Source organism: Malaclemys terrapin, chromosome 14, assembly GCF_027887155.1.
Source record: "Malaclemys terrapin pileata isolate rMalTer1 chromosome 14, rMalTer1.hap1, whole genome shotgun sequence".
In the NCBI taxonomy this organism is placed as follows: Eukaryota; Metazoa; Chordata; order Testudines; family Emydidae; genus Malaclemys; species Malaclemys terrapin.
The window spans coordinates 25120008-25145145 of NC_071518.1; the positions used below are offsets into that span (position 1 = coordinate 25120008).

Below are 25138 nucleotides of genomic sequence, written 5' to 3' on the forward strand. Positions count from 1 at the left end.
AGCCCTACAGTCACCACAGCCTGTGACTTGCCCCATGAGCAGAGGAACCAAGCTCAGGAATAAGAGCAAGCTTCAGTAATTGGGTCATGCAGAGACTTTCCATCTGTAGTGCTGCAGGCAGGCTCACTGAGAAAAGTTGTGGGAAATCATTGAACAACACCACAGACCAAATGGGGGCTTGACTCTCCTGCAACGTCCAGTAGGCTCCCCACTTTTTGCTGCTGCAGCTGCCACTTCTAGTATTATCTCAGCTGCTATACCAGTCTGGAGACAGAGAGTGAGACCCTGTTACATTCCAAATAGGTAAATAATGCATAAGTGCCTGATTGCAAATGCCAAATTTGTATACATGTGAGGTTTTTCCTGCTACACTGCACCTGCCCCAAAGTTCACTAGCCATCCACCGCTGGTTATTGTCAACCCTAAGTGTTCGTAAATCATGAGTCAGGGGCCCCACAGATCACGTGATTGGTTTAAAAAAATGATTTTTCATTTTTAAATTTGTAGGCTCTTTTATTTACTTTCTAGTTTTTTAATGTTTATTGTTCACATTTTCAAGCTTTTTTCCACAACCATGGAGGCTGGAAACTTCCTTTTTATTTATTTATTTATTTATTTATTTATTTATAAATGTAAATGTAATCTCCACTTTCATACATACATACATATATATGTATATATGTATGAAAGTGGAGATTATTACATGATAGCATGTCTCCAGAAGCTGGAGCATTTAAAAAAAAATCAAAATATTATGAAACCCATGATGAACACTTATGACCCTGTAAATGGTTGACATCGTGTTTATTAACTGGTTCTTTTATAGTAGTTTCCTAAGATGTTCGCTGTCCTCTTTTATCACCATTGTATCACTTACTTCTTTGGGGGCTGTATCCTGTTCCTGTGTAAGGCCCAGATCTTGAAAACCTTTATGTATGTGCTTAACTTTGCTGCTATGAGCAATCCTATTGATTTCAATGTTAAATATGTGCATAAGATTTTGCAGGGTTGGGGCTTAAATTGATAGCAAAATGTCCATTAACTACAGTGGGTGCAGGATTGAGCACTTAATTAGCAGCAATTTGAAAGTAGTGGAATGGTCCTTTAATTTTTCTTTTCGTATTTTACTGTAATTTTGTATTCTATTTTGTTTACCAACTATTGTAGAAGTAAATCAAGCTTTCTGTCTATAATGTAAAATTTTAGTCTTAACTGACTTTTTTGCCACTCATATGTAATCAATACACTTGCCAATGTTTACTACTATTGTTTGTTAGTTATTTTTGAAGCACGTGTGGCATGTATAGGAAGAATGAGTTATTTTGCTTTGGATTCCATTTATACAAACATAGTGGTGGAGGTTCCTAATTTTTCTAGCTTTTCCAATTTTTAAGGGGCAGATTATGGCCTGTCTTGCCTGCCCATGCAGGAAAGTAAAGTGTGGTGTAATGCATCTCCTTATTCCCCTGTGCTGGCTACCTCCTTTTTGGGGTTGGAGGTGAGAGATGAGAAGGAAGTGGCCTCACCCCAAGCAGCTGAATTCATTCCTGCACAGGTAGAAAGGGATATTTGTGTGTGGTGTTGTGACCTGACACATGGGGATGTGGTACCACTCAATTTGGGAGGTGCGGAGAGGAGTGGTGGTGGTTTTGTTGTCTGGTACTTGAACGGACTGCACCAAAGCTGCAACTTTAACCAGCTCTGGTTGTGACTTCTGAACCAAAAAATCACAACTTCATAATCTTTTTCAGATCTGGACTGCAGTCTTGCACTAGCTGGGAATGGTTCAGCTAGTCCTGTGCAGCACTGACACTGGCTAATATCCAGCATATGTGTTCATTTGTTCAGAAACCAGATTCCAAACTACAGTCTGATACTTTCATCTTCTTTGTCAGTGACACTTCAAGCAACTGTTTTTCTATTTTTTTTTAATAGGTTGCGGTTGCATTGCTCCAATTCTAAGCTATATTATAAATCTCTTTGCATCATGGTTTCTTAAGGCAATATTGTGCAATACACCATACTTTCTCTTCCATGATGGTAGTTCCAGACATCTCATCTAGGGAGCCAGAGGCCATATCATGTACAAAGACTAGAAACCAATCTTATGAAACAATAGAGGTTGAACTACCAGATTGCAGTGCTTTACAATACTTAATTCTATGTTAAGTAGTTAAAATATCCAAGAAAAATATGTTAACTAGATATTTCTTAGGAGTTTCAAAACTGGCTGTGAGTTTGCATGCCATCTTTCTTCTGTAGTTTAACTAGATGTTGGTTTTTGTCAGTTCATCATTTTTTTGCTGAAGAAGATCCAGAACACAAAATTTAAATGCAATCCCCTTTTCTTCAGTTGTCACCTACGTATCTTAATGACAGTTGAGCACTATTACGTTATAGAAAGGATATCGGCTGCTTAGAGGCTAAACATTGAATATTACATTACATTGTAAGTACTACTGCACTATATAAAGTGTATAATTTTTCCTTGTCAATAACTAAATGCCTCTAATGTAAATGATCTTGCTAGAATATGACAAAACTAATCATGATGGTTCTAAAATGCTGTGATCCTTTCTGGCTAGCTTGCTTTTTATCGAACTAGAAAATATGTCAGGGCCTTGTTTTGTATATTTTGAGTTTTAAGGCATATTTTATGTTGTCTAATTAGAAATAGCCTTATGTATTTAAAATTGATTTTCACTATTCAGCAAAACTGGTGTGGGAAAGAGAGGGAGTGTTTTTAAAGCAAAAAGCACTTATTTGCCATTATCAACTGTATTCCCTTGTGTATAATACAAATATTTATGTATATCTTTCACAACCTAGCTTCTCCTCCTGCTTGATTTTGCAGTGAGGTCATTATCCTATGTTTTATTATACCAGTTTGTTGCCATAGAATTGATTGTGATAGTGATTAAGCATAGTTTGCTGAAGAAATCCTGAAGTAAGGGAGCTCTAGCTGTTCAGGAAAAACATATATAGTACATTCAGATATCTTTAACAGCGAGCAAAGTCTGCATAAGACTTTACTCCTGAGGGCATTCTGTGCCAAAAAATAAAAATTCTGCGCACAATTCTGTAAATTTTATTTGTCAAATAAATTGGAGGCTCCAGTATGGCATTGGGGAGCATAGGCTACTGGCTGCACAGAGGTGGGAGATCACTGTGCAGCTCCCTCCCGGGACACAGACTAAGTGGTGAGTCTGCACCCCTGGCACAGTGTAAGGACCAGGCCTACCCTAGTAACACCCTAGGGCCTTGCCCATTTGTGAGTCTATGTGAATTGCACCAGATGTTGGCAGGCAGGCTCAGCAAGGCAGGATCCAAGTGTGGAGGGGCTTAGTGTGGGGGGGATCCAGGTGTAGGTTGAGAGGGCTCTGTGTGGGGCAATCTGGGTGTGGGGAGCTCAGTGGGAGATCTGGGTGTGGGGGGGGATCTGGATGCACAGGGACTTGTTGGGGTGGGTTCTGGGTGCAATGGTAATGGGACTCTGCAGGGGGGTCCAGATGAAGGTGGTTGGGGATCTGAGTGTGGGGGGAATAGAACTCAGTGGGGGGGTCTGGGTGTTGGGGGCTCAGTGGGGGGGTCCAGATGCTGGCAGAGTGGGGCTTAGTAGGGTGAGGATCCAGGTGCAGCTGGCTGGCGTTCGGTGGGGTGGGGATCTGAGTGCGGATGACTCGTTGGGGTGGGGCTCGAGAGGGGGGGTTCTGAGTGTGTGGGGTGAGGCTCGGTGGGAGGGTCTGGGTATGAGGGGGGTCTGGATGCACGGGGGTTGGATGGATGGGGGAGCAGCTCCCTGTACAGGGATCCCTCCCCTGCAGCTAAGGGGTGATGGGTGCAGGAAGAAGCAGGAGTGGGGGACTTTGCAGACCTTCCTGCAGACGGGGGAGAAATTTGGTGGTGGGTCTGACCTGGCCCTGGATGCCGTCAGGGGAAGAGGAAGTCCCGTCCTCCCCATCTCAGCTGGAACTAGAAGCTGAGCCTGTCGCAGGGTAGGAGCCACCAGCCACATCTTCCCTAGTCTGGCCTCCTGCCCCACAGTGATTTACCTCTCTGCTGGCTGCCCTGGGCCCCCGAAAAATACTGCTGAGTAGGGTCGCATGACTGCTCTTGTGCTTTTCTTTTGCTTCCCTATCAGTCATTTTTCTGTGGGAAAGCAAAGAAATCTGTGGGGGACATAAATTCATCACATGTGCAGTAGTGCAGAATACCCCCAGGAGTAATAAGAAAACCATAGGAAGTATTTGAAAATGGAATGGATTTTTGTTAGTCCTACAAATATAATTATTTCTCCCATAATATTTTTTAAGAGTAAAACTATGTTATGTAATCACTTTTATGGATTTTTATCACTTGTCTCGAACTTTAAATTCTCATGGTTTTCTGTTGTTTTAAATTATTTCTATTGCTAAAATGTCAGACACTTAAATGTAACACTATTCATTGCCTGTAGGACTCTGACACTTTCATGCTTTTCTGTTCCACTCAGTCCTTTTTCTGCATAAACTTTTTATATGTTCCATTATTAAAATAAAAATGAAATATATTATTTTGTGGATGGTAACTTTGTTTTGTTTCTTTGCTGGCCACAGAGGGTCACAGATTGTCCGGTGAGTATAACTGTTAGAACGCAATCTGATCTTTTGGAATTTGAAAATCCCTGCAGTATATATGCTGTGTTAGGTAAAGCTTCTCCAATGGGTTTTAAAATAGATCCTGTACCAGTAAAATTATTAAACATATGATTTGTAATAGGATATTCCAATGGTGAGCACATGAAAAGTTACATGAACAGCTAAGTTACATTGCACATTCATTTGTATATATAGCAAGAGAGAGAGTCCTTTTTTAAAACTGAAGACTGAATATACCACCTGAAAGAAACCATTGGATTAATCATCTTACTTCAAACTTTTAAAAAATAGAAATAACTTAAGTGTGTGTGTGTAGGTGTATATGTTTGTATTTAGTAGTAGTAGTATGTAAGTAATATAATTGAATAATACGATTTTATTTCCACGTTGTAACAAAACCATTCTGTTTCAATTCGCAGCTCTTCCCTTAATTGTTTTAGTTGACAGTCTTGCAAGAGTCACGCACAGCTGTGCTTGCAAATTCATTAAATACATACATGTTAACTCCATATTATTTTTAACCTGTCATAGACAACCTATCTACCACTCCAGTTTTTTAGCCTTTATTTAATATCAAGTGATCTTTCAAGGACCATTTTGCATGTGAACAGAAATAGAAGACAGCTGAGAGAGGGGAAGACAGATGAAAGCTCGGGGGGGGGGAGGGGAGGGGTGAATAGATGGAAAAAACCAAGACTTGATTCTACTCTGATTTGAAATTATTGGAATTTTGCCATTTCAGTGGAAGCCAAATTTGGCCTGTAATGATAGCACACATGGGTAAACTCATGTTTTTTATGATATTGAAATACAAGTAGAGTTTTATTTATAAATTAAAATGTATATCTATGCAATAGTAAGGTTACCACCTTTGAAATGCAAAAACCTGCCCCCTCCCTACCCCCAACAAGGCAAGCTCACTACTACCCTAACCACAAGGCAACTCCACAAACTCCCCCTTGAACAGCCACTACTTGTATCCAGATAGGGAACACGGATAGTTAAGATTGATAACATCATTGATAACAAATGGGTCTTTGTTTTATCAGCACATTTTGCCAGCCAGTCTTTGTAGTCTGTTTTGTTTAGCCAGTTGTCATTGAATGTGCAATTTCTGATGTGAGCCTTTTTTTTTCCGGGTGTGTAGTAGGATCACTTGTGTCATTGCCCTGATCTTCCATTATTTAATATGCCTCTCACTCTCACGTGACTCAAACCCTCTCTCACGCACACACACGCAATGCGTTTGTGTGTTGGTGGGCAGACAGCATTTGTGTTTTCAACAGTTTTTATCTGTTATTTCTTAAACTGCAGAAGTGGGAACACTGCAGCATCTTTAGCTGAACACAGAAACTTTTAACATTGGATATCCCAGTATATTGTGATAATAATGCAAATCTTTAGGCCCATGTTAATTAAAAAAAAAAAGGGGGCAGATTAAAGTATTTTTCTGGTAACTGGCAAATCCATTTTTAAAAAAACAGTCAGGCTGGTCAGATACAAGAGAGGTGGTAATCCTATGTAATAGCCACAATGTTTGAACAGTTCATTATTTTCTGTGTGGATAACGAACATTTTTTTGTAGTATAGAAAAATCTGATGTGTGTATATATCTGTTAGTTGGGTGGGTATAATCAACAGTGTTTAGCCATTGAACTTCCATTAATTCTTTGTGATGTCTAGTGTGGAGTAAGCAAAGATGATGCAAATGAAGATGTTCAAGTCTATCAGTAGGGAATTGTTTTGTTTCAGGCTATTCTGACCACAGGTTTTATCCGGGAATCCATCTTGGGTGGAACCATATCCCAGCATGTGCTGAATAAGATAGCAGGAGCTTTGTTCAGAAGATGCAAATTATTGTGGCCTTATACATGAGCTAACATAATTCACTCTGAAAAATAATTGGTGTCTGGTTTAGGTATTTTCATGGTTCAGGACTGGCTGCACCTTTGATCTCTCTCTGTGTGGGGGCAGCACAAAGCCCCTCCCTCTCCAGTGTTCAGTGAAGTGTTCAGTTTAGTAATGGTTAATAGATGTTCACAGATTTCTGAAGTTAGCACACTGGCCATATTTAGAACTGTTCTATGCCCCCTCAGATGACTCTCATGCATGCCTAGTCAGCCAGCAGATTATGGTGCAGTTGACGAGGAGGAAAAAACTACTTCCCTCCTTCTTGCCGTTCCAGAAGAGTGTATGAGGCCAGCATAAATTAATTTACTGAGCTGTGGAGGGTGTCCCATTTTTAACTTATTATTGGGGTGAATAGAATTCATTGACTCCTTGAGGGTGTCATTAAGTGATTTAAGGTGAGGGAGAAGGGACAGCATTAATTAGGGCTCAGAATGCAGCCAGCATTAGACCAGAGTGTTTACGCTTAAGTAGTGAATTATTTAATCAGTGGGAGACTGGATCTGAGAGGGATGGCTTGGGATAACAATGTAGTTAATCTCCTGAATCCAGTTCAGCAAGGTATTTGGCCATGTGCCCAACTTTAAGCACATGAGTAGCCCATTGAAGTTAATGGGAGTATTCTCTTGCTTAAAGATGAGCATATATGTAAGTGCCTTGCTGAATTAGGACCTTGTAACATTCCATAGACATAAGGACTTATTTGGTCATGTAGACCTTTCCAGGTCCAGTGTGTCCTCCATCTATGTGTTCTTTGATGATTGCCTTCTAGTAACTGGTCTGAGATTCAAAATTGTGTGTGTGACTAACTTACCACGCCCTATGTGTTCATCTCAACTGAAATAAATGGAAGTTTAGATAGGCCAACAATGGCTTCAGTTGTTAGACCCAGCTCAAAATTATGTTTATATTTGAATAGGAATACCAAAATCCTCTTTTAAAACGTATACTGTGACTTCTGCTGGTTAGTTTGTAAGATTTCCAATCACTTAAGAATTTGTTTCCATGGTACAGAGTTGCAAAGTTCTATTCTGCCAGAATGTCTCTTTTCAATGGGCAAGAAAATATCAGTAGTTTTTCATTATTGATCATCATGGCAAAGGGCAACAATTATATATGGTGTCTAGGCTGGTAGTTTTAAAGAGTTTTGCTACAGTAATAGTTATCCAAAGCTATGGAAGACTATTACCAGCTCTTCCTTTGACATCTCTTGTTCATTCATTGTCTTGTTAAAATTGCAGGCATTTGAGGTCATAGGTAACCTGGTCAAATAGGCGCTTAAAACTTTTTTCATCCAAAATATTACCCTAATATTTTTAACCAATAGAAAATATGGTTTAAATTAGGGTTCTGCCATTTGATGTGGTTTTTAGCTTCAGGACATTCAGGAGTCTTACCTTTTTCTGTGCGTGTTTTTTGTGGGTGGGGAATGCTAAGTAGGGAAGTGTGTTGAGCATGAACTTGAGAATTAAGATGTTAATATGGTTGTTGGGAAAAGAAAATTTTTTTGCCTTTAGGACACTGATTTCCTTAATTGCTTTAGATTTTTCTACATGTACTTAGAGAATTTGTATGTGCCATACTTAAGAAAAGTGAATGAATAAATATTAGGGTAGTCAAGTGATTAAAACAATTAATCACGATTAAATACGTGATTAAAAATAAATCAAATTAATCACACGATTAATCATGCTGTTAAACAATAATAGAATACCATTTATTTACATTTTTATGGATGTTTTCCCCATTTTCAAAATATTGATTTCAATTTCAACAAAGAATACGAAGTGTACAGTGCGCAGTTTATATTTATTTTTTAATATAAATTTCTGGACTGTAAAAATAAAAGAAATAGTACACCTCTACCCCGCTATAACGCTGTCCTCAGGAGCCAAAAAATCTTACCGTGTTATAGGTGAAACCGCGTTCTATCAAACTTGCTTTGATCCACCGTGTTCTATCGGGTCGCGTTATATCGGGGTAGAGGTGTATTTTTCAATTCACTTAATACAGGTACTGTAGTGCAATCTCTTTTTCATGAAAGTTGAACTTACTGATGTAGAATTATGCACAAAAAATAACTGCATTCAAAAGTAAAACAATGTAAAACTTTAGAGCCTACAAGTCCACTCAGTCCTACTTCTTGTTCAGCCAATCGCTCAGACAAACAAGTTTGTTTACATGTGCAGGAGACAATGCTGCCTGCTTCTTGTTTACAATATCACCTGAAAGTGAGAACAGGAGTTCACATGGCACTGTTTTAGCCAGCGTTGCAAGATATTTACGTGCCAGATGCGCTAAAGATTCATACGACCTTTCGTGTTTCAGCCACCATTCCAGAGGACATGCGTCCATGCTGATGACTGGTTCTACTCTATAACTATCTAAAGCAGTGCAGACCGAGGCATGTTCACTTTCATCATCTGAGTCAGATGCCACCAGCAGAAGGTTGATGTTCTTTTTTGGTGGTTCGGGTTCTGTAGTTTCCGCATCCGAGTGTTGAAACTTTGAAACTTTCCAGAGCCTCTCTCTGAAGGATTCCCTGCAGGTCTCGATGTCCGTTGACACCCTGCTTGACCATGCAGATTAGTACACAGGACAATGTCCAGCTCACAGAAAACACTACCTGCCTCCCACTTTTTGATTCCTGACACAAGCCACAGCAACTTACCTGGCGTCACATCTGCTTCCTGCTCCCTGTTGAGCACTTCTGGAGTGGAGAAAAGTTCTTGGCAGCCTGCCCCATCAGGCGACCCCGCTGGGAGCACCACATCCTCTTCTAGCTCGACTTCTTCATCCAGAATTTCCACCTGCAGGTTACCCCCTCTTTCTGCTGCCTGTAAAGTATCCATGGGCAATGGAGGTGGGGTCACCACCAAGAATAGCGTTCAGTTCCTTATAGAAGTGGCAGGTCTTAGGTGCACCTCCGGAGCGATGGTTCGCCTCCCGCGCCTTATGGTACGCCTGCCTCAGCTCCTTTATCTTCACTCTGCACTGCTGTGTGTCCCGATCATAGCCCTTTTCGCACAAGCCTTGAGAAATTTGGTTAGAGAAGAACAAGTTGGTTTCATAGCACAGTGTAGAAGTGCCCCATGTGACTTTGTACTGAAAGTGCCAGTTCTGCTGTCAGAATATACTAGATATCTGCATTTCAAACTACTGTATCTCCAGCATGGTATTTGTTCAGTACTGAGTCGGAGGGAAGACTGTTGCTTGCTGAATCATCTCTACCACTTCCTGCAGCACTCTGGGGTTTCTTAGTAGTTGAGGTGTTCCCATTTAAGTATTGATCAGACCTGATCCTTCCTTATCTTGTGAGATGTATATGAGGAGTAACATAGGTGGAGTGATTGAAGGTCTTTTCATGTTAGTCTTAAAAGTTCTTCCTTTAATTTGTTTAAAGCTTAAACCATTATTTAAAATAAACTATAAACTAACATGATAGAGTACCCATCATGGTATCTCTTTTCAGGAAAATGGCTGCCAGGCAACTCTGCAAATGGCAATTGTAGCTAAACTTCATTTTATTTATTACTTTTCATGGTAGACAGAGGGAAGCACTCCTCACCATTTGAACTTTCAGTTTGCCCTGGTCATAATGGGTGAACTATACTTCTAAATGCCTCTTTTGCCCTCTTCATTACAGGGACCAAAATACTTATTTTTTTCCTGCAACTGTGTTTGTCGGCAAATTACTGATTAAAGTTCTGAAACTAATTAAGAAAGAGAATTATCTAAATTATTGATTAAAAACCTGACTAATTAAGAAAATGAATTGGCTAGTCATGTATTAAAAATAATCTTTTCTATATAGCCATAGTTTATCTATGTGGGCTGTAAAGACTGAAGAATCTAAATTAGGTTTGTTACCTTGTCCTCATTTTGTATCTCAATTTGTCACTTAAGTATACTGTGCTTCTGAGTAAAATTTTAACAATACAAATCACCTAACATAATAGCTCTAGATATTATCAAATTAAACACTCATCAGTGGTAGTGTATTCTCTGTCATACATCCATGTACAGAAAGGTGTCACAGAGTCCTGTCATAGGAAAATTGAACACTACTTTCACAAAATGCAGATCCTCTTGTCATTTGGAGATTGGAGAACGGAAAGCATATATTTCAGTAGTAACAGCTATCGAGTCTTTCCCATAATTTTAAAGAGAAAGATAATGAAACCTAGAATGCTGATTGTCAGAAGGAAAAATTGAATGCTTTTTGAGGAGGGAGGAAAAGAAATACTCCCTAATGGCATACAAAATTAGGTCAACCTCATGCCTGTCAAATGCATATAGATTAAAATATGGTGGTTCCTAGAGGCTCCAGTCAGGATGAGGTGAATTTATTTTTGGACACAACACCTCCAGGTTGTGGTATCAGTGTGTCTTTTTTGGATATCTGAGTAGAGGATACTGCATTTTCTCCAAAGCTGATCCATGTCCCCAATTTCATATGTTTATAGTTTTTTAACCTTAGTAAGTCCTGAATTCTTTACTAGATGCAAAACATGCCACATATAGTTCTTACCGGTTAAAAACGTCATGGATACAGAGAAGCTTCACTGAAGAAGTTTTAACTTTAAAATTAAACTGAAGCATAAGGAAATTAAATAATCATTTGGCTGTTCATGGTCTTCTGGTTTCTTAAGCATATAGTGCTCCTTACCGTAACAAGAATGCAGTAATTCTAGCTCTCTTTTGAAGGAAGGCACCTCAGTGCCTCTGACCTTATGAAGTGGTCACTCCTGAAATAGTTTAATTGTGGTGTAAATGTGCAAAGTTACATTGGTGTGCAATTTCTTTTTAAAGTGGTTTTCATTTAATGCTGCGGCTTGTCTTAAATGTATAGGTAAACTAGTTCTGAAGAATATCTATAATAATATATAGGACTCTTGTCCTTTCATGTCCTCTTCAAAATGCCTGGATTTAAATTCTGTAGCACCCAAAGAGCTCAAGGCTTTTTCTGAATGGAACTGTGGAGCTCATGTAGTAACAAGTTCAGATTTTCGGTAATTGAATGGTGGCTCTTACCCTGGGGGCATTTAGAAAGTGGTTGTTGTTGGCTAAGAACTGGTGTGAGAGCTTGACTGTGGTTACAGCCTGTGAGCCTGACACTAGTGGGTTTAGTATTGGACAATCATGTAAAATCAACTGGTTTACAGAAGAAGTAAAATTACATTTTGTAAATGAATTGAAACTGAACAAAGTGTTATATTTGTGTCTTAACATGCTTTTTCTTGCATAAATATTTGAGAGCATTTTTAAACAATATTCCTATGATAATTTATGGAAATAATTTTGATGTTGATTACTGTATTTTTAAATAAGTTTTTGTGATTTCTTTCTTTAGGCTCTGTTTATGAACCACTTAAAAGCATTAACCTTCCAAGGCCAGAAGGAGAGAGTCTGTGGGATAAATTGGATCATTATTACAGAATTGGTAAGTAAAGTAAGGGGAACTCTTTGTAGTAGTCAAAAAATGTTTGCAATGTAACTTATTAAAATTCCTCAACTGCCATAAAATTCTTATCTGTATAAATGACAGCTGAAAAAAAAATTGTATAGTGAATTAGTTTGACTGTCCTATATACTATTTGAAAACTCATGATCTTCTCTAACTTTTTTCAAATCAACCTGCTGCTGATCAATTGGCATATTCTATAGGTCGTGCTGATTTTTATTGGCTCTACTCTAAAAAATGACTACGTAAAGAGCAACTTCTTATTCAGCAGAATGGCTCCATAGGTGTATCTGTTTGAACATAGAGATAGAAATAAATGTTTCGTATTTACTCATGTTAGTCTTACAGAACCATTGCAGCTATGAGAGAGGGAGCTGGATTCTGTTATTATGCATATTAAGTTAAGAATCATCTCACTGCATTGATAGCTCACAGGCTAGTCCTTTAGCTTAATGAAGGGGCCAGTATATATCTGTAACTTCTGTCAGTGCAGATCCTGTTACCTATGTAATGAGTCAGTACATAAAAATTGTGACATTACCCAGGGTATAATCTGGACTGTTGAATAGCTGTGTCTTCTCAGTTCTCCAACCTGGGTGCCTTTTACACTACTTTGCTAGGAGAGCAACTACTCCTGGCCTGCTCACACACAGCCTCCAGCATGTATATTACTCCCAGCTTTACTGTATGAGTGCTTTGGCCAGCTACCCTTGAATTATATTGCAAAGCAACACCATCAAATTCCCAATCCCAGACTTTCCCCCAGAAATGTGCATTTTGTACTGCCCAGCCCTCTAAAGTCCATTATTTTATAAATAGAAAGTGATAAGCACAAATCCTGTTATCTCAAATGGAGTTTCCTAAACACTTCAGTCCGAGCACACTGGTTTAAATAAAACAAGTTTATTAGCTACAGAAAGATTAAGTGATTACAAGTAATGAGGCATAAAAGACAGAATTGGTTACAAAGAAATAAAAGGTAAAATGCAACTAACTTAACAAGCTAAGTGATTTCAAAGCAAAAATGTCTCTGACCACATATTTTAGCAGTCTTATTGGCTGAATTCCTTTCTGCCAAGATCCCTCCCCAATCCAGTGATGCTTCCTTTTTCCTTGCGATGCCGTGCACAGAGATGAAGGGAGAGATCTTTTGGGGGCATTTGTTCCCTTCCTTATAGTCCTCTTTTTCTTTGAAAATCCTCTCCAATTAAGGTTCAGGAGACAGCACATCTGTGGGGAATGGGAAGCTCCAGCTGTTTCTTTACCAAAATGTAGATTTCTCACTGTTTTTTGTCTCTGAGGAACTGGTTTGTCCCTGCTTTTCTAAATTTGGAACATGTCTCAGTAATGTCATACAGTAGAATTTTATAACTACATACAATGTTGCCTCACACATTTTACCAGGACAATAATGATCAGCAAATGATGAGTTTTCAAATGATACTTCACAAGGCATACTTTACACAACATTTATCATAGTCTTCTAAAAATGATGAATATTGGGCTACAGACTGTCACAAAATATGTAAGTACCATAAAACACACAATGTCATATTTCTCAGATGCTGTCCAATATTCTATAAAAAGAACAAATATTTCTACTATAGGAGTTTCAAAGTTTGGGTTGAAGTTATGTTAAAATAAACAATAATTAAAACTAGATCACTTATGCATTCTGAGTTCATTTTTGTGTCTTATTTTATTCTCTTGCTCTGAGCCAACAGTGTAAAAATTGGCAGCAAAACTTGCAAATACCTTAAGATTTCATTAAAAATAACTCCTGATTTTTTTGGGGGTGAAATTAGTACTTACTAGCAGAAGTCACACCGTAGTCCTGGTTAATATAAAATTTTAAACCATCTAGATTAGGATAGGTTATTATTTCTTATTACTTGCCTCTAAAGTGTTTGCTGTTTGTTTATTTTTAAAAGCTATGTTTATTATTTGTATTTTAAATTGAATCAGCCTATAAGAGAGGAACACTTGAGACACATTTCAATATAGCATCCTATCACTTCCATTAATTTTCCTTGGTGGTAATTAGTGTTCTTTTGGACTTAATGAAAGTTGAAACTATGTACTAAGCGATGGTGAAAATGATGGGACATTATGAAAGGTTATAGTCTTTGAATGGGGGTGGAAAAGTTTGAAAGAAAGAAAAACCTGTCAACCAACATTTAAGGACCTTGCATAAAGCTTAACAGAAACTCAATAAGAGTTTAATGTTATGCATAGGAAACCCTCTTGAGGATTCAGGTTTTTTTTTTTTTTTTTTTTTTTTTTTTAATAGATTTTCTATGGCCAAAATAAAACTGCCAAAGTCCCTAGCCATTTCCCTTTGTGCAACTCAAGACTTAAAACACTAAAGCAAACTGTGTAAACAGGGCAGCTGCCACTAAGATGCAACTAAAATTATTAGTACTTCCTATCCTTTTCCTCAACTCAGAGAGGCACTCCCACAAACTCTGAAATTCCAATCTGAAACCTCTTCTGAGGTTGAACCTACATTCACACCGCTGGTTTTTTGGGACCCTCTTCTCAGGGCAGCATGGGATAGGAAACAGAAGGATTTGTACACCATATCACCACAGTGGGCAAAAATATTTTTTTTTTATTTAAAAAATGAATTTTCTAATTTAAATTATTAAAATGCAAGTTTATTTTTAAAACTAAACTGATTGTCAATTTCCAATTTAATAATGTAGGTTGAGGCCTAATTTTACTATAATCTATTAAAATAAAATAATATTAAACAATACATGTGTTCTGCCAAAGTTTTAAAGAAAGTCATTTGACTGAACTAAACAAACTCTGACTAAGTACCTGGAACTAGAGGTTGTTGAAGTGCTAAACCAGGCTGGGAGGGAGTTTGGGTGGGGGAGGGGGCTCAGGGCTGGGGCAGGGGGTTGGGGTATAGGAGGGAGGAGGGGTGTGGGCTCTGGGAGGGAGTTTGGGGTAGGGTTGGGGTACAGGAGGAGGTGCAGGGTGTGGACTCCGGCCTGGAGGCATTTACCTTGGGTGGCTCCCAGTTGGTAGCAGAGAGGGGCTAAGGCAGGTTCCCTGCCTGCCCCGCTCTGCTCTCAGAAGTGGCCGGCCCATCCCTGTGTCCCCTGGGGAGGACAGGGGCCTCTGCACGCTGTCCGTGCTCGCAAGCACTGGAGACACAGGGGGAGATACCCACAGGGACGTGCTGGCTACTTCTGCACTCAAAAACAAAACAATGTACAACTTCAGGGGTCCACAAGACCACTCAGTCCTACTTCTTGTTCAGTTAAAAACAAGTGTGTTTATATTTACAGGAGATAATGCTGCCAGCTTCTTATTAACAAGGTCACCTGAAAGTAAGAACAAGCATTCGCATGGCACTTTTGTAGCCAGCAATGCAAAGTATTTGTGCCAGATATGGTAAACATTCATATGCTCCTTCATGCTTCGGCCACCATGCCAGAGGACGTGCTTCCATGCTGATGGCACTCGTTAAAAAAATGTGTTAACTAAATTTGTGACTGAACTCATTGGGGGAGAACTGTATGTCTCCTGCTCTATTTTACCCACGTTCTGCCATATATTTCATGTTATAGGCGTCTCAGATGATGACCCAGCATATGTTCATTTTAAGAACACTTTCACTGCAGATTTCACAAAGGCAAAGAAGGTACCAATGTGAGATTTCTAAAGATAGCTACAGCACTCGACCCAAGATTTAAGAATCCGAAGTGCCTTCAAACATCTGAGAGGGAGGAGGTGTGGAGCATGGTTTCAGAAGTCTTAAAAGAGCAGCACTCTGATGAAGAAACTACAGAACCTGAACCACCAAAAAAGAAAATCAACCTTCTGCTGGTGGCATCTGATTCAGATGATGAAAATGAACATGTTGGTCTGCACTGCTTTGGATCATTATTGAGCAGAACCCATCATCTGCATGGACACGTGTCCTCTGGAATGGTGGTTAAAACGTGAAGGGACATATAAATCTTTAGCGCATCTGGCACTTAAATATCTTGCAGTGCCAACTATAACAGTGCCATACGAATGCCTGTTCTCACTTTCAGGTGATATTGTAAACAAGAAGCGGGCAGCTTTATCTCCTGCAAATGTAAATAAACTTGTTTGTCTGAATGATTGGCTGAACAAGAAGTAGGACTGAGTGGACTTACACGCTTTAAAGTTTTACATTGTTTTATTTTTGACTGCAGTTATTTTCTTGCACATAATTCTATATTCGTAAGTTCAACTTTCATGTTAAAGAGATTGCACTACAATACTTGTATTGGGTGAATTGAAAAATACTATTTCTTTTGTTTTTACAGTGCAAATATTTGTAATAAAAATAAATATAAAGTGAGCACTGTACATTTTGTATTGTGTGCTGTAATTGAAATCAATATATTTGAAAATGTAGAAAACAGCCAAAAATATTTAAATAAATGGAATTCTGTTATTGTTTAACAGTGCAATGAATTTTTTAAATCGCTTAACAGCCCTAAATGAAACACTTTTTATTTAGTGACTTTTGTAGCTTCAAATGTTGGTAGTTTTTTTTTTTTTTTTTTTGCAAGAAGCTAAAGTTTTACACTTCACACTTAACTGTGAGACGTAGAAATTTTCCTTTTACTTACTAAGATGTGTTGCTGTAGCTGATTTCTGGGCTCCTTCTTGTATGGTAGTTACTGAGCACTGTTAGGGCTTGTCAACACTGGCAAGTTTCTGCACAGTAAAACAGCTTTTTGCTCTCAAAGTGCAGACGTGAACACACTGCCAAGGCACTTTGTGCGCAGAAACTCCTCAGTTGCAGCACTGAAAAAAACCCACCTCCATGAGAGTCGTAAGGCTATTTGCACAGAGGCCCCAGCACTCTATTGCCAGTGTAGACACTTCATTGGTTTCTGCGCTGTAATTGGCCTCTGGAGCTGCCCCATAATGCCTCAAGTGACCGCTCTGCTCATTGTTTTGAACTCAGCTGCCCTGGAGACATTCGTCCCTCCCCTTTTAAATCACTGTTTCTGACAGCTGTTCGTGCTGTGCTGATCTGCTCGGGGAGACAAAGCAAACCATTAATGTGGAATGCTCATGCTGTTGAACACAGAGACAGGGGTGTGTGTGTGTGTGTGTGTGTGTGTGACAGAGAGATTGCTGTTCAGAGCGCCCAGGGAGAGAAGCGGGGGGCTGATGTTGGGGTTTCCCCTCCCCCTACCACTGTCTGAATTTACAAGACAGAATGCTGACACACTCTCTGTCCCCCAAAACACACTATCTCCCCACCTCCATGCGCGCACACACACACCCACACACTCTTCCTCCCCTCCCACCCACCCCCAGCCACTTCAGTTGAAAAGCAGCTGGCAATGTAGTAGGATGCTCATGGAACAATGGGATTGGAAAACCTGCATCACGTGATGCTGTGCCTGCCCCATGAAGCATTGCAAACCCTTACCAAAGTACCCTGCAGCCAGTTGCACAGTGGGATAGCTACCACAATGCACTGCTGTCTTTGCCATTGTAAGAGCGGCTAATGTGTATGCGCTCCAGTGTCGCAAGGAACAGTGTGGACATGCAACAGCAATTTAATTCCAGCGTTTTAATAAAAGTGGTGTAACTTGTGGCGCAGAAACTTGCCAGTGTACTTGCAGAGTTTTTGCGCTGTAAGTTTCACCAGTGATAGGGAACCGGTGAAAGAAAAGCACTGGTTTGTGTACTCACTTAATTCCTCAGGCATCAGAGAGTGCTTACACTAGCAGCACTTCCGTTGCCGATGAGAGCAGCGCTGTAGGGCAGCTATCCCACAGTGCAGATCTCTTGATAGGTCTTGTGGGAAGGGGGGGGGGTGAGCAGAAGGCATTCTGGGTCCATGCACAGTGCCCCCTGATGCACTGCTTCATGTCCCAGCAGCCCCATTACTTCCTTGTTTCTTTCATGGCATTTTTTAAAAACCCCTGCTGTCTGGCTGCTTCCCCGCCACATCTACAAGCAAAGGGAAGGGGAGTGTCAAACTTCCAGTGGCTTACAGGGGGAGGGGTAGATGTCCGTTTACCTGGTGTCAGAGCAGTGGAGATGCTGGCCAGAGTGGTCACTTTTGGAACTGTGGGTTATCCTCCAGAGGCCAAAAGGTGTTTACAGAGGTAGAATGTGTCTTCACTTTCACAACAGTGCAAAAAGAACAGTGGAAAAACTGTGTGCCTCTCGTGAAAGTGGTTTTCTTTTTTGCGGTGAATCTTCTGAGTTTCACCGCAAAATATCATTAACAAGTGTAGACACTCCCATGGTTTTAGTGCAAAAAAGGGACATTTTGCGCTTTAAATGGTAAGTGTAGACATAGCCTTAGTGCACAGTGATCAGTGTGTATACAAGAAAAATGCCTTTATAATTCAGAATTGTTTCCATTGGGCAAAGAGGATTTTTTAAACTCTGTCCTTGAAATCTTTTGGGGGACAAATCAAAATACTGTAGACTTTTATTTAAATTAAATCTTAAAAAATGCAGTGCCCATGCAAGCAAATTCAGACGATTGGAGTGGCTTGCATTGAGAAACTTCTAATGTAAATAGGCTGTGATATAGCTATAAACTAATTTTTAATTATAGAACTTGCTTTGAATACTGATTTTGAAGAAATATTAGTGTAGGAGAGAATGGTAAAAGCCATGACATGTATTGTGGGGGGAGGGAAGGATTACCTTGTTTTTGGATCTCTGGTTTGTTTTTGTTTTTTCTCTTGTTTTTATTTCCATTGTGTAGTTCTCTTATAGGTTGTCTGCACTTTATTCCCAAGGTTGTTTTTTTTTTTTTTTTTTTTTTCCCTTAATCTTAATTTAGGCTTGGAGGACATTGAAATCTTAAAGATTTGTTTTTCTTTGCAGTCAAGTCAACGGTGTTGCTTTATCAAAGTCCAACAACTGGTCTCTTTCCCACAAAAACATTTGGTGACAACCAGAAGGCAAAGGTGCAAGACAGTCTTTACTGTGCTGCATGTGCTTGGGCATTAGCAGTTGCATACAGGTAAATTGTTATTCTTCTGATTGTAAAGACTGTTAATAATTATCCCATATTTTGATTTTATGGTGTTGAATACCATAGAAGCATCTAACTGAGAGACATCCTTTATCAAAAATAGTTTTGTAAACCTATGGAAATGAAATTATAAGAAGCATGGTATAAATGTGCATATTGCCAGTTTAAAAACAGTGTCACTTGACTTTCATAAGTTAGAAAACTGATTTTATTTTTTTTTATTTTTTTTAGCATAACCTTTTGAGATGTTTTGTCTTCACGTAAGCACCTCTTCTAAATTTTCACTGTCACCGGTGTTCTGAGGCAGTATGATTAAGGCATGTTGTCAAAAATTCTTATGGTAGCGAACAATATTCAAAGAAGTACTACTTCCTGAGTGAGTGGAGCATGTGATGATAAATAAAGACAGCAAGAGGCTTGAGAGCGGTGGCAGCTGGAAGCAATTAGATTGAGTCTAGAAGACAAACTGAGATTCTTGATAGGAAAGAGGCCAAAGAGTATTTTAGTAATCCAACCATAAAGCACCAATTTTGTTAAAGGGTGGAGTGTGAATTGGTTTTCCTCCTCTCAAATTAGGGCTTGTTTATATTAGTTTCTTAACTCAGATAATTGCCAGCACCATTATAGGGGCTAAACTAGACATACCCCAAATATATGTTTTGGGTTACAGATGTTAGTGGTTATAGGTTTAGTGTAATTGACAGTCTGTTAACCTGAGATACGAAACTCTAGTGTAGACATATGTGAAGGGTAAATCTGCTTAGATGAAAAAGGATGTCTTTTATTGCAGCCCTGTTTTCATAGTTTAAGAAATTATTTTTTAGGACTAGTCTACAGTTTTTACTAGCATAACTATGTCAGTAAGTAGTGTGATTTTTGCCATCATAGTTTTGCTGAAGCTCTAGTATAGGCACAGTAATATCAATATAAATTTGCCTTTTACTAGTATAGCTTATTTTGGTTCATAAAACAGAAGGAGCTCTACCAGTAGAAGTACTTTTTATAGACCTGTATAAATATGTCACATTAGTTTTTGCCACCTGAACTATAACAGCACTGCTAAAACGGCAAAACTTTTTAAAATGTAGGCAGGCCATTAGGTTAAAGGGCAGAGAGAACCTTTAAGAGAAAATGTTGATATATTGAAAGTGATACGGCATTGAAGCAAAACATGATTTTTTTGCAGTATGAATCTTTTCCCCTACCATTTTTAAAGATAAAATTAAAATGCAGTTCGAATCTGAAAAGTGAGTTTAGGAAATTAGGTAGTAGGGCTCCACGTTTGTCTTGTTGACTCCAGATTAGATTTTATCAATTTAAGTTGATTTTTTTTTTCTATCAGTTTTATTAATTCAGCCTGGTATCTGGAAGATAAACTGGGTTCTTTCCTTCTCAGACATCAACACTGATACATTTTGCAGGCCAGATTTTTGCCTTCAGTTATATCTGAGCACTTCCACTGTGTAAGTGTTGTTGTATATTTGTAACTAGAGGCAGACTGTGACCCAATAATTGAAACTTAGTTTTGATTATGGATGAGAGAATAAAAACTTCATTCTTCAAGTAGTGTCCCTATGGGTGCTCCACAGTAGGTGTATGTGCGTCCCTGCGCCTCTAATCCGAGATCTTTGTAGCAGTGTCTATTGAGCCTGTGCATGTGCTCTCTCTCCTCCATGGTCTGCCTTGAAGCCATTTAGCACTGGGCGGGCAAACCCCGCTCACTTCCTTCTCAACCGCCTTTGGCCTGGAACAGTGAGCAGTCGTCTCTTCTTTATCTGTGTCATTAGCATAAGTAGTAGTAGTTTTTGTTTATTTGTTCTCCTTAATAGTTAGTGTTTCCTTATTTTCTTTTTTAATCCCAAAAGGAGTCCAAAAAAAAAAAAAAAAAAAGGTAAAAACGTTAGTTTCCTGCCCTATTTGGGGGCACCCCCCCCCCAAGGCATTTAGTAGACTTTAATTTTTTTCTGGATTGTACCAAGAGGATGGCTGCAGATTCCCCTACGGGAGGTGGCAGATACACATCACAAGTTGGTGTATATTCTGCACACCTCATCCAGAATTGCCCTCCCAATTAATGAGGCGATTCTAGATCTTACCAAAGTCATCTGGCAGACACCAACCTCCATCTCACCACCAGCAGCAGAGCCAAAAATAAAAATAATTAAACTACATCCCTCCCAAAGAGGCAGACTTTGTTTCAACATCCGCAACCCAATTCCATCATAGTGAATGTGGTTAATGCACAAAGCAAGCAACATAATGCCAAGGCAACCCCATATGGTCGGGCTTGACAAGATGGCATATTTGTCATCGACATTACCGTTTAGAGTCATGAATTACCAAACTGTCATGGCCAAATACAATTTTATTAGTTATGGAAACTCAGTGCATTTCTAGAACATTTACTGGAGACACAAAAAGAACAGTTTCAGACCATTCTTCGAGAGGGTCAGTTAATAGTAGCCAGACTGGTGCTAGAGACAGCACTGGATGTAGCTGATTAAACCTCAATTATGAGAGTTCTGTAGGCCTCAACAAGTCTCCTGGTGGATGGATTGTTATCTGTTTCAAACTATCAGTTCATGCAGACTCAGTCAAAAATAAAATAAATAAATAAGCTATATAGAAATGTCTACTTTTGATGTATCTTTTTATTGTCACTCCTTTTACCTGACTTTTTGAAATGAGATTTCGGGCTGAATAACTTTGTAAAATTCCGGTTCCCTAACTTTTATAAGTATAGCTTCATTTCTAAATTTCTGTTTGGAGGATAGCCCAAAAACCTGTGACAATCATAATAATAAAAAATTGTAACCCTTTTTTTCACTCCCATAACATTATGTAAACAGCTTTTTAAATTTCACTTACCAGCAACATCAAGAGTATCTTGTGAGCTCCCTGTTTCACTAACCTATATAAATGGTCTTCACAATACATTGCAGTAACTTTTTTCCCCTAAATTTTTTGCTATGTAACCCTTTGCTGGGGCGCTCCTACAAACAAGGGGACATCGGATTTCACAGGGAAGGGCTTATTTCACAGTCCACCTTGCATTTTTCACAGCCGTTAAATTGGTAGGGCCCTAGCTATAATCAATGCCTGAATGAACTCCTTTCCAAATTTTACCCAAATCTTAGGTCTTCTTTTCCTTATCCCCTTCCTTCCCAGCCCCAACTTGTTTGAACAGTAGCCTAGGAAAGTGAGCAGCACTTTTAACTGGAGTTAATTTATAGCATGATTTGAAGAATAATGGGAGCCATGTTGCTCCCATCATTATTTATGGGTAAATTCCCTGCAATTCATGCTAATGTGGTACTCTTTTAAAACAGTACTTCTCCATATTTGGTATTCCACATTCTTTTTCAAACAGATAGTGCTGAGCAAGATGATGTTAGTTCAACTGTAATGTATTTATGAGAAGGGAAGAATGACATGAGAATAATGAAAAATTTAGTCCCTACTAATAGTCAGCATCAAACAGTAAGGAGATAATCATTTTCGCCAGCACGATTCAATTATATTTTTCGTTGAAGAGCTAATTATAATTTATTATAATATAGAGAATTTTTGTTCAAGTGCAGATGATCTTTGTATAGATAAAAAATGTGGGTTAGATTTTACCCTTTCTTAATCTATTATTTATTGGTCAAAATTGTATATCTCTATCTCTTTGGCTTTATTTGAAAGATTGATTTAAAATTGTTTGACTCATCAAAACTACTTTTTTGCCTTTCATAACAGTTCATGTTACAGACATACCTTTGCCTATCCCTATTTTTATGACTACTCCCTAATTATTCATGGTGGCTGCGAATGAAAATAAAATATTCTTGACCAGCGTAGCATCACCTTAGGATTTTATTTTAATTAGCAGCTGTAATGGTTGCCCTTAAAATGTTTTATGTTTAATTTCACTCTTATCCTTGAAACATATTATGAAAGGCTAGCAATAAATGTAGTATTGAGAGTATTAAAATATTAAAAGGGAGCCAGGATTTGAAAAGCGTGGTTGTTGCCCCTATTATCCATTTGTATTGAAGGAATTCCTTACATCTTCCTTTTCATTTAATCTTTTAATTCCTCCCCTTTGTGGATGAAGCAGAAATGTTTGGAAGGATGGAAGAAACAGAGATATTGGAAAGGAAGGAAAGTGAGACCAATAAATAATAGATTGAGAGAGGAGTGCTGAATACCTCATGTTTACAGTAGTTGACAGATAAACAAAGGCTGGTGAGAAAAGGGGTGATACAAAATAAATCCCATATATCATGCTGTATGTCTCCAGATCTCAGGAAGCAAAGACTTTACATCACTCCAGCAAGATTTGTATCAGAGGGGTAGCCGTGTTAGTCTGTATCCACAAAAACAATGAGGAGTCCGGTGGCACCTTAAAGACTAACAAATGTATTTGGGCATAAGCTTTCGTGGGTAAAAAACCACTTCTTCAGATGCATGGGGTGAAAATTACAGGTACAGGCATAAATATATATTGGCATATAAAGAGAAGGGAGTTACCTTACAAGTGGAGAACCAATGTTGAAGGCCAATTTAGTCAGGGTGGATGTAGTCCACTCCCAATAATTGATGAGGACGTGTCAATACCAAGAGAGGGAAAATTGCTTTTGTAGTGAGCCAGCCACTCCCAGTCCCTATTCAAGCCCAAATTGATGATGGTAAGCTTACAAATGAATTTTAGCTCAGCAGTTTCTCTTTGAATTCTGTTTTTGAAGTGTTTTTGTTGAAGGATAGCTACTTTTAAATCTGTTATTGAGTGTCCAGGGAGACTGAAGTGTTCTCCTACTGGCTTTTTTATGTTACCATTCCTGATGTCGGATTTGTGTCCATTTATCCTTTTATGTAGAGACTGTCTGGTTTGGCCATTGTACATGGCAGAGGAGCATTGCTGACACCTGATGGCATATATCACATTAGTAGATGTGAAAGTGAATGAGCCTTTGCTGGTGTGGTTGGGTCCTGTGATGGTGTCACTAGAGTAGATATGGGGACAGAGATGGCAACAGGGTTTGTTATAGGGATTAGTTCCTGGGTTAGTGTTTCTGTGGTGTGGTGTGGTGTGTAGTTGCTGGTGAGTATTTGCTTCAGGTTGGGGGGCTGTCTGTAAGCGAGGATTGGCCTGCCTCCCAAGGCTTGTGAGAGTGGGGGGGTGGAGAGGTTTTAGCTGGGGGCTGTATGTGATGGCCAGTGGTGTACTGTTATTTTCCTTGTTGGGCCTGTCCTGTAGTAGGTGATTTCTGGATACTCGTCTCGCTCTGTCAATCTATTTCCTCACTTCCCCAGGTGGGGGTATTGTAGTTTTAAGAATGCTTGATAGAGATCTTGTAGGTGTTTGTCTCTGTCTGAGGGATTGGAGCAAATGCGGTTGTATCTTAAGGCTCGGCTGTAGACAATGGATCGTGTGCTGTATCCTGGATAGAAGCTGGAGGCATGTAGGTAAGTGTAGCGGTCAGTAGGTTTCCGATATAGGGTGGTGTTTAGGTGACCATCACTTATTTGCACTGTAGTGTCCAGGAAGTGGATCTCTTGTGTGGATTGAGGTTGATGGTGGGGTGAAAATTGTTGAAATCCAGGTGGAATTCTTCAAGGGCCTCCTTCCTGTGGGTCCATATAATGAAGATGTCATCAATGTAGCGCAAGTAGAGGAGGGGCGCTAGGGGACGAGAGCTGAGGAAGCATTCTAAGTCAGCCATAAAAATGTTGGCATTCTGTGGGGCCATGCGTGTACCCATAGCAGTGCCGCTGACTTGAAGGTATAGGTTGTCCCCAAATCTGAAATGGTTGTGGGTGAGGACAAAGTCACAAAGCTCAGCCATCAGGTGTGCCGTGGCTACATCAGAGATCCTGTTCCTGACAGCTTGTAGTCATACGTGTGGAATATTGGTGTAAAGAGCTTATACATACATGGTGGCCAGGATGGTGTTTTCAGGAAGATTACCAATGCATTGTAGTTTCCTCAGGAAGCCATCGTACTTTGGGGAAAGGCGATGTGGCAAAAATACTAGTGGTAAATTGTGTTCCCTTAGTGCAATTACATTTCTTCTGTGAGAACAGAGTTCCTTCCAGTCCTTTAATTGCACCACCAGTTTAGTGTGATTGGACATTCTT

At 39.3% G+C, this 25138-nt stretch overlaps 1 protein-coding gene across 6 annotated transcripts in view; it reads left to right on the top strand.

Annotated features, from left to right (window-relative positions):
• PHKB (phosphorylase kinase regulatory subunit beta) overlaps nt 1-25138 on the top strand; it is a 197053-nt gene that overhangs the window by 15989 nt on the left and 155926 nt on the right. For 4 of the 6 annotated variants that reach the window (XM_054048875.1, XM_054048870.1, XM_054048869.1 and 1 more), the window contains 3 exons: nt 4596-4613; nt 11899-11988; nt 18865-19003. In XM_054048875.1, the coding sequence (XP_053904850.1) occupies nt 4596-4613; nt 11899-11988; nt 18865-19003 (247 nt within the window). The remainder of the gene's footprint in view (nt 1-4595; nt 4614-11898; nt 11989-18864; nt 19004-25138) is intronic. The other 2 variants (XM_054048873.1, XM_054048874.1) reach the window with 1 other exon arrangement.